Below are 10586 nucleotides of genomic sequence, written 5' to 3'. Positions count from 1 at the left end.
GAAAATTATTTATTGTAGCAACAGCATCCTGAACAGTAACAGCCATTTTTAATTTAAATTTTCACTCGTTTCAGCGACATTAATCGGGTCAATATGACATGTGATAAAAGTGAACGAGGTCGTCGCCTGGATGTCTGAATAAAGTGCACCTTCTCTCTCTTCATCGGACATGTTAGCGAAATGGAATTTTGTCTTTCCAATATTTACACGACACAATGTTGAATTGTATTGCAAGGTGTTTCCCCCCAAACATGCTATTAAAGACTAATGCAAAATTTAAAAAAAAAAAGACTATGATACATGTATTTATATAAAGATGTATTCTTCAAAATTAAATTATTTTTTATTCACAAAAATATTTTTATAACTCTCAAATTTGTTATAATATATCTATAAACATTTTTTCTCTTTTGATAGTCTTTAACAATATATGAACATCATTTTCATTATTAATAAAAATTCACTACAAAAAATTGTGTCTTTAATATATATTTGTAGAATATTTTGACTAGATTTGACCCCCTCCCCACATAAGTTTGGATCTACCCTTGTATATGTAGAAATACATAAAATTTAGCAATAAAAAGATGTTTCCTGATAGGAGAGTGCCATAAAATATGCAAACATACTTTACTGGACGTTACGTTCATAATGATGAGTGAAAGGTGGACGCAGCTATTTTAATAGTTCATGTACTTTTTTAGCATTACATCATATATGTCTTTTTTTTTCTTTCTAAAACAATTTTACTACCGGTATATGAATATGTAAACAATTTATTTTTTAAAAAAACCCCTCTTTTTCCGAACAATTTTCTTGCAAGAACCCCCCCCCCTTTGAAAAAAAAAATGAAGGCGACTTCATTAAATGATAAAAAAGATAACGTCTGCACAAAGCTGCTTTGCGGGATTAAGTTGTCAAGATTATCTAGCCGGCATTGAAGTTACTTATCACTGAAACTGCCACAGATCTAGAGCGTCCAAGGACTATATTACTGAGCGCAACAGCAATTCCTGGGATTTTATAACACGGCAATATACCCTTTATTTGCCAAAAATGATCAAACACAACGCTTAACAATTTACGATATCCATTGCCTGCTGAATTTACTACAAGGAAAATTTTTAGGTGTCTACGAAGTTTATTCAGGTTTAAAGATAAGTGAACAATGAATTCTGTGCACCAACAGGCCAAAAGGAATCTCTTGCTCTGGACGCTAATAGCGGCTGCCGTGGGTTTAGGAATTGGTATGATAATTGGAAGATTTGGATTCTGTACGGAGGACGGTAATCAAAATGTTTCAGGAATACCAGAAAGCCTTGTTCAAGATGGAGACCCAACCATCTCTCCCGAGATCATCAGTCAGATTAGGAGTGAAAATATTCGGCAATATTTGCGGTAAAATATTGTCATTTTCTTTCTTTTTAATTGGTTGGCTAAAAAAACTACATAGAATTCATCCTATTTGTAAATGTTGACAGTTTCAAACAAAATTTACAACGCATTCTTAAGTACAGCAAGTCATTGTATTCATTGGTATCCAATCGGTGGTGTTTTGGACGCTTTATTATAAATTTCATAACGCAGCGTTTTCTTGCAAAATGGTAGGAATAACACTCGATCCTTCATTTCGGTCTATTTAAACTCAGCACACTATTTAAAGACGTGATTTTTTTTTATGATAGACCATAAATATAAATGCTGTTGACTCGCACATGTATGATTGCACGTATTGATTATATAATTTGCGCTTTTACTCGTCATATACCTATTAAGTTTTATGACAAGGATATGTACACTGAAGATGTCTCAAGTTGTGTCCAAAAATAAATTGTGCGTACTTTATTAGAGAAGAATCATTACCAGATTATATGAAGTACGAAATTACCCATAAGTTTATTTTTTATCTGTCCTGTAAAGAATATTTTCTCGAAATATTTATTGTAAAAATTTTGCCATAAACGAATGAGTCATCCCTTAAATAATATTTAGACTTTGGATATTACTTTTTATTCCGGCTGCCCCCCCCCCCCCCAACCCCCCGTTTCAAAATTTCCTGTTTTGTGATTTACTGCATGAGTTCTAGAATTTAAGGTCAGTTCTCTCTCTCTTGATCTCTGTCTTATCCATGCAGAATCACGAATTACCTCAGTACATTTCTCCTGTTACTTTTTCACTGTAATTATGCAACAGATGATAGGTTTTTGGGAATGAGCCATGAACTCCCTGTCTGACATACCGAACTACAGGTAGATGACCGTATAAATTTGTTCCTCATTGCATGGTACTTTTGTACATGTAGCTGAATAACAACATGGGTAACACAAGTCATGAGATGGTACATGTAACTGAATAATTAACTGGCTTTGTCATATAATGGATAGGGGTGCCAACAGCGCTAACGGATTTAATCACAGTACTAAAAGTACTGAAACTGAGGTTTACATTTGTCACAAACAACGGTCAAAATGTACGATCCTCTATAGGCTTTATACGGAATTAAAACAATGGAAAATTTTCAGTGTCTGGATAAGAAGTGAAACTGGAATTAAGACTTAAGCATACCCTTTCCTTTTTATATGATGTCAAATTGGAATAAATCGGTGTAGTTTTAAAGGCACGGAAAATGTCAAGATTTTAAATAGATAAATTTGATACCAAAGCAATACCAATGATAAAACACAAAATGTCATTTATAGATATATTTCAGAGATCAGACAACGATAACAAAGACCATTATGATACTGTAAAAGTTGAAACTTTGACGATGTGGAAACGTTGACAAAATTGACGAATTTCTAATAGTTGCCAAATATTGTGCACTTTTTTAAATAGAGAACTCTCTGAATACCCTCATCTCGCTGGAACAGATGCAGATTACAAACAGGCTAAGGAGCTTCATGACTTCTGGAAATCGGTGGGTCTTGATGAAGCTTTCATCACACCATATGATGTACTGCTTTCCTATCCTGAAACAGAGGACGAAAGCAAGATGAATCGGATATTTGTCTACAATTCTACAAATCAGATAGTTTGGGAGTCCGCTCTGTACGAACCAATTCTGGATCCCAGCGAAAACAAGTCAAATGTGGTACCCCCATTCAATGCCTACTCTGCACCTGGCGATATAAGTTCAGTAAGCCAAAAGTACACTTTTCTTGTTTATATTTGATGTTACATCAGAGAAAAAACAGCCACTTTAAACACTCATTTCAGAGGTTCAAAAAAAAGAGAGTTATGTTCTGTTTTGTTCTTTGGGTGGACGATGAAGATTTCAAATGTGGAATGTGTAACTGCTTATTAGTAAATCCATCAACCAAGAACCATAAAATATAAACTTAGTATTCTATTCTTTTACGTTTAGTTGAGGAAAGCTTGAAGATCAGACATTTGTTTTTTTTCTGTAGATGGAACTTGTATACGTAAACTATGGACGGGTGGAGGATTATAGGTGGCTGGCAAACAGTACGAACATCAACGTAACAGGAAAAATCGTACTGGCTCGATACGGCAAAATCTTCAGAGGCGACAAGGTCTGTAACACAGGTGGTTATGGACAGGAACACCCCCTTCATATACATGTATAATCAACTTACATTTTAGGGATTTTTCGTCTTCGCCATTTAATTTTTTCTTCTTTTCCATAATTTTTTTTTCTTGCACATGTGCCTAATACTAGTATACATTACATGTAAATTTTAGAGAATTATAAAATTTCTTTGATGTTCGTAATGTTCAATAAAACGATTTAGTTATCAGGCTTTTTAAATATGTGTTAGAACAATAAATTGTTTATTTTAAAGACCCCCCCCCCCCGTGAATATGATCGGGTGAAGGGAGGGGGGGGGGGGTCATGTCAAATCTGTGAAAATTAATTTTTGCACTAAGTAATAAACATTTTAAAAAATATATTTCTTGATTAAGGTCAATCAAGCCTACCTTCATGGAGCTATAGGAATAATAATCTACTCAGATCCAGCGGATTACGCTGTTGACGGTGAGAATTCACAGGTTTACCCCCACGACTGGTGGCTTCCAGACACGGGCACACAGCGGGGGACAATATTTCTTGGACAAGGAGATCCTCTTACTCCGGGTTACCCTGCTACAGGTATTTTACTTCCATTAAACACGGATAGCATTGTCTATATTGATTTTAAGTTACAAGTCTCATGCTGATTTTACTTAACAGAGAATGCATATAGATTGAATGAAAGCGATTCAGAGGCGGAGCTTCCAAAGATTCCTTCTCATCCGATTGGATATGGTGTTGCCAAAACACTTATTGGGTAACTTATAGGAACATTTTATATCTTTTCAAACACTTCTGATATCTGTAATATACGGAAGCCGGTAGGTGCCAGGTAGAAAAATATTTTATCTGGCGGCCTCCAGATAAGTTTCTGGCGGCCGCCAGTTATTTATTTGGCGGCCGCCAGACATTTATTTTTTCTACCTGGCACTAACCGGCTTCCGTGGTAATAACCATGCAGGTATCTATGAAATAATATGTTGTAAAGAAATGACGTCATGTTTATGATATTGATATCAGATATATGAGTGGAGCAGAGGTCCCACAAAGCTGGAAAGGAGCACTCAATATAACTTACAAATATGGCGGACAATTAGGCAACTCTGGATGGTATGTAAAAATTAAATTGTTTTAGGAATAATTATGCTGTATCTATTGTAATATCAAATACGTCATCGGTTTTTTCCTCTTTAGGCGGATAAGAATACGAATTTCTACGAAGAATAGTAAAAGAAGAACCTACAATGTTTTTGGGATCATCCGGGGAAGAATTGAGCCTGGTCAGCGAATAAGAACCTATTAGAAATTTGAAACGCATCGTAAAAGAAAATTTATTACAAAGATTATTTTTACTTTAGAAAATTTAAGCATTCTGCGCAATAGCAATTTGCAAAATTTCGATTTCTCAGATAGGTATGTGTTGCTAGGCAACCATCGTGACGCGTGGGTGTTTGGAGCGATCGATCCATCCAGTGGAACTGCTGTGATGAAAGAGGTGTCCCGAGTAATGGGAAACCTTGCTCGAACAAGTGAGTTAAAAGGAACGAATTCCTTTAAACGTTCTATTGATATTTTGACTGCAAATTACAAGCTAGAACTGCCAAATTATGGCAAAATACAATTTTGTTAACTCTTCCGATAATTCGAAATTTTTAACCAGGCAAGAGGAATTTTATACCATTTGAATATATATATATATATATATATATATATATATATATATATATATATATATATATATATATATATATATATATATATATATATATATATATATATATATATATATATTGGAAAATCTGTGAATTGCTTGTTTGAATTTTGTACAGACAGGTGGCGTCCACGGAGAACGATTGTTTTTTGTAGCTGGGGCGCGGAAGAGTATGGACTTATTGGATCTACAGAATGGATAGAGGTGAAATACTTACATTTAAAAGTACGAAATTCATATCTTTTTGCTAATTTTTCTTCATAGTCTCATTGGAAATGAAATTTATTTTAATTTAGCAATATGTGAAAAATCTTGGATCTCGGGCTGTTGCCTACTTGAATGTGGATATTGCAGTGCAAGGTACATTTAGGGAATTTGACTGAAGCACATTTTATAGATGCAAATTAATTTTATAGTTGCAAATTAAACTGAAAATGATTGACTATCTCATTCAAATATATACAAAATTATTTTTCATTCAATTACTAGGTAATTACTCACTTCGGTCGCTTGGTACACCTCTGTTAAACTCTGTTATTTACGATGCTACAAAGAAGGTTCCAAACCCGGATGAGCAGGAATTAGCAATGAAAACCGTCTATGATAAATGGCTGTCTAGTTTCCCCGATACAGACAATAAGCTTCCAAGGTATTTTTCTCACAAATAATTTTATGTTAATTCAGATAATGTTTTGGTCATTAAACCTAGGGTATATTAAAATTGCATGTTTTTCACTAATTTATTTTCACGGATTTTAGAATTTCTAACATGGGGTCTGGAAGCGATTATGCCCCGTTTATACAACGTGTTGGTTTACCATGTCTGGATATACGATATACGTTCGATTCGGTGAGAGACTTAAAATCAGTCAGAATTTTTATGTATCTTATCGAAGATTAGATAATTCAATCGCTCAACTGTCTGTGGGATAAGAGGAGAGTACAAAATAGTTAAGAAGTTGCAATTATTTTGATCTTTGTTGTGCCAGATTGTATGAATCAAGTGTCAGTTTATGTATTTTACAGAATAAATACAAGATTTCTTCCTATCCCCTTTATCATTCGAAGTACGAGACTTTTAAGGTGGTGGATGAGATTATGGACCGCGGTTTCAAGGTATTTTTTATTTATTTACATTCATCGAGGAGTACATATATATGAAAGAAAGGTACATGAATAGAAAAGTTCCGTGATGGTTTTTTATGGTTGAATATTTACATGCATTAATTCGAAAATATACAATGAAGAATTCAAGTTATAATGAAACATTTCCAACATACTGAAATATAGGAACGGCGGGTTATAAAACTATTACATGTACATTATTTATTCGGATATAGCGTCACCGGGCAGTTGGACAAACGTGGGCGGAGTTAGCACGGAACCTTGCTGACTCCCTGATTATCCCTTTCAAAGTTGAAGACTACGCCCATAAATTGCAGAGCCTTGTTAAACAACTTGATTCTGATTTTGGAGCCTTAATGAGAAAAAACGGAATTCAATTAGGCAAGAATGAAATTTTTGTATAGGTCTTTGTTGTGCTTACTTGTATTTAAATTGTAAATGGAAACCATCTCTTTGATGTATTTGATGTTTTAATTATCCAGATCTACTTTACAACGCTTCAAGTTTATTTACGTCAGAGACAACAGCTTTTCAGAAATCTGTAGACTCCGTAAACAAAAAGGAGTAAGTTAACATGTCAATGTGTATTTCAGTATGAGGATGCATCATATTCATATGTTATGGATGAAATTTATTTATTTATAATTTGTTTATTAGACCTAATATATATCTCAACTTTTACAGTCCCTTTGCAATTAGAAAAATAAACGACCAGCTCATCCAGTTAGAGAGGGCATTCATAGATCCTCAAGGTCTACCAGGGCGCCCATTGGCCAGGTATAATCACGTGATAGTCAACAGTCTGAATCGAATTACGACTTTTCAAATTTAATCTTTAAAAAAAGCGGAAATATTTATAATAAATGTTTCTTTACCAATTTATTCAGACACGTTCTGTTTGCGGAGAGCAGTGTCAATACGTACGCTGGTAGCAGTTTTCCAGGGCTGGCGGACGGAATGTTTGAGATTGAAGGAAGTCCAGATGAACAAAGGAGATGGGAAATAGTGAAGAAACATTTTACCGTAATTCTTTATACAATCGAGTCAGCGGCCTCTACTCTTCGCGAAGCGTCCAGATTCATGCCGTTGTAGGAAGGGACAGTGTGTGAAATATTTTAGGATAATAAAGTTTGTTTCGTTTTAGAAAATAATTGCATACACTGGTGTTTTTATAATTATTATCATTTTCTTGTAAATATTCATTTCAGAATCAATGCATGTTCATTATGTGCATTTTCCTTCTTTTCATTTTATTATTTAGAATAGTTCAGATATATACAATGTACAGTAAAGTAATCAACTGATTTTTATACAATATACAGTAAAGTAATCAACTGATTTTTATTTCTTGGTGACTAGTCAACCTAATTTGTCAACTTCCAGCAAAAATAGTGCCCTCTCTATTTCTTATCGTAACTTAGTAATTGGAACAAATAATAGTATACATCAATGCTTCCTCTGAGGTTTAATAGCAGGTAAAAGAAGAGAGGTGATATCATGATACCAAGGTGAAAACAAAGACATTAACAAGCTAAATTGGAAATAATTTGAAAAAAAAATATACAAATGATTAATGAATTTCTTTATTTGCTATTTTCTTACAAATACCAGTTTTCTGTTCTCGTGTATAGAATATCTTTGCTGTGGTCTATTTGATGTATCTGTAGAATCGAGTAGTGTAAAAATGGAATAGGCAAAATATTGTTTTGGATTTAGGTTTTTTAACGTAATTTAAAGCAACTTCTTTATTTGATTGTATACATATATTATGTATCTTAGTTAAATACTAGTAAGGTGTTTTGGAGCACAATTTTTCAATTACATGTAAAATAGATATTGGCTAATCCGAATCCCCACTATTTTTCAATTTTCATAAATTTTTGGATAATACTTGTAAAAAATTATGAAGGGGAAAGAAAAATGTGATCTAATAAATCCTTTCGATCTTTATATATAAGACATATAAGCAAAATATATCTGAATATTTTATTTAGTCAGAAATCAGACAAACTTCAAGGTCCGAGGCCTAGGGCATGAGGAAACAAGATGTGTTTGTGAAACACTGATGGCCCCGTATGCTGATGGCGAAGGTTAAAGTTTCTCAGATGCAAGTCAAACTCCAAGGTGAAGGATAAGAGATCGAAATACTGCAAAGAAAGGTTTTGTAACAAGGAATACTCCTATGAAGTTTAATAGCCTTAGCCCAACCATTCAAAATTATGGCCAAGATTAAAGTTTTTCAAAAGTAGGTCAAACTCCAAGGTCAAAAATATTTGTACCCAAGGAAAGATCTTATCACAAGGAATACACATGAGAAGCATGAAAGCCCTAGCTCCTAATATTCAAAAGTTATGGTCAAGATTAAAGTTTTTTCAAAAGTAGGTCGAACTCCAAGGCAAGGTTAAAAGGCCTTGACACAAGAAATACACAGGTATAATATGAAAGCCCTAGCTCCAACCATTTAAAAGTTATGGCTAAGGTTAAGGTTTTTCAAAAGTAGGTCAAGCTCCAAGATCAAAAACACTTGTCACCAAAGAGTTACAAAAGTGAAATAGGAAAGCCGTAGCACCAACTGTTCAAAAGTTATGGCCAAGGTTAAAGTTTGGTAAATTTTTCAAAAGTGGGTCAAACTCCCACGGTCAAGAGGTCAAATATGTTGGTACCCAAAGAAAATTTTTGCCACAAGGAATATACATGTGAAAAGTCAAGGCATAGTTCCAACCATTCAAAAATTATGGGCAAGGTTAAAAAAATTTTTTGCGTACAAACAGATTAACAGTTTAACAGACAAAGAGACATACGGATGGACAGAGCGAAACCTATATGCCCCCGAATCTTCTATTACGGGGGCATAAAAAATGTACCCAAAGAAAGGTCTTGTCACAAGGAATAAGTATGCGAAATGTAAATACCCTAGCACCAACTTTTTCAAAAGTAGGTTATGTTATGAGGTCAAAATGTTGAAGAAATGTCCTTATAATCAGCCTTGAAATATAAAAGCACTGACAAGAACCGCTCAAAAGTTACAGGCAATATTAAAGGTTTTGTGACCAAACAGATAAACAGACAAGCAGACCAAAAAGTACGCCCTCAAATCTTTGATTACGGGGGGCATGAATATTATTTGTCAATTTTTAGGATATTTTGGTCAAGCCATTCTATTCAACTTCTATTTAAGTTCCTGCTTTGAGAAATTATTTGTGATGTCGTGAAGTGTCGTCTGGCGGTTTTAAACAAAAGATGGTTGCACTTTCTCTGAACAGCTATTGAAAATCAAATTTTAAACACAAAATCGTATATGGATATGTGAAAGTTCGGCGATCTCAATCTTCTGGATCCATTTTAATTGTATAAAAATTGGCAAGATGAAAGGCATGGGATAAAGAATTGCCCACCACTTCTTATAGTCCGAATACTATTAGTCAATAAATAGGTGTTTTATTCCGAAGTAGACATTACTTGTGTCACGTTACAATGCAGAGAAAATCAGAAAAGTTCCAAGATAAAAAGCGAGGGAAATCAAATGCTGCCAGTGAATATTCGACGGCTATATCACCATGGGCATATAGCACAAAAACTATATTTCATGGTAGAGACTTTTTAGAAACAATAGCAGGTTTATTTGTCATATCATTATTTAAAAAATATACAAAGGTATTATGAAAATTCAAATACATATAGTACATGCAGTCTCCTTGTATATAAAATCAGTATAAGTTTGAAGTGAATGATATCAGTATATGTATATGTATTTAATTCAGTATATACATGAACTGTTGTACAGAATTTTTGTATTTCGAGAGAAAATACTACTATAAATTGCATGATGTGTTGATTCAACTTCATTGTCGATATTGATGTTATGTACTGCATGTACCGGTATTTCATCTGTGTATTCGCCTATCAAGGATGATCTGGCAGCAAATGAATGTACAATATATAACAGTTTGATCAATTAGTTTCATGTCTGCTGCTTCCATTTGCTTACTTTTTCATCACTTCTTATGCACAAAATGTTATATGATTAATTCATTTTTCTTTGAAAAGGTATGAGACAGAAGAAAGAGCAAAGAAACACCTAAACCAGTACAAAGTTAGAAAGGCCAACTAGTACTTTTAGAGTGAATGGTTAACAGAAAAGTTTTACTACCCTGTTGACAGGACCATTCCATATTGCTTCCTGTTCCCCTCACAGAGCCTGCGTTGCTAGCCTTACAC

General features: G+C 34.0%; 1 protein-coding gene across 1 annotated transcript; it reads left to right on the top strand.

Moving 5' to 3' along the window:
• The first annotated feature begins 979 nt into the window (after positions 1-979).
• LOC133191988 (N-acetylated-alpha-linked acidic dipeptidase 2-like) lies at positions 980-10323 on the top strand. Its single transcript, XM_061327796.1, has 17 exons — positions 980-1398; positions 2836-3136; positions 3408-3533; positions 3925-4111; positions 4193-4289; positions 4553-4642; positions 4727-4812; positions 4942-5061; positions 5362-5447; positions 5540-5603; positions 5733-5892; positions 6003-6093; positions 6270-6359; positions 6584-6749; positions 6851-6932; positions 7053-7145; positions 7256-10323. The coding sequence occupies exons 1-17, from the start codon at positions 1169-1171 to the stop codon at positions 7458-7460; spliced, it is 2274 nt and encodes a 757-aa protein (XP_061183780.1). The 5' UTR covers positions 980-1168; the 3' UTR covers positions 7461-10323.
• Positions 10324-10586: the final 263 nt, after the last annotated feature.

Source organism: Saccostrea echinata, unplaced genomic scaffold, assembly GCF_033153115.1.
Source record: "Saccostrea echinata isolate AGI-Se365-2 ecotype Australia unplaced genomic scaffold, CSIRO_AGI_Sech_v1 ptg000025l, whole genome shotgun sequence".
Taxonomy (NCBI): Eukaryota; Metazoa; Mollusca; class Bivalvia; order Ostreida; family Ostreidae; genus Saccostrea; species Saccostrea echinata.
Note: the sequence above shows the minus strand (reverse complement) of the source record. Positions and strands in the feature narration are given on the sequence as shown.

Excerpts from the sequence above, each read along its gene's own strand:
- LOC133191988 (XM_061327796.1), top strand. The coding sequence starts at position 1,169 with ATGAATTCTGTGCACCAACAGGCCAAAAGGAATCTCTTGCTCTGGACG. Across the intron at positions 5,604-5,732 it reads TGTGGATATTGCAGTGCAAG|GTAATTACTCACTTCGGTCG; the intron begins GTACATTTAGGG and ends TTCAATTACTAG. Across the intron at positions 6,750-6,850 it reads AAAAAACGGAATTCAATTAG|ATCTACTTTACAACGCTTCA; the intron begins GCAAGAATGAAA and ends TTAATTATCCAG.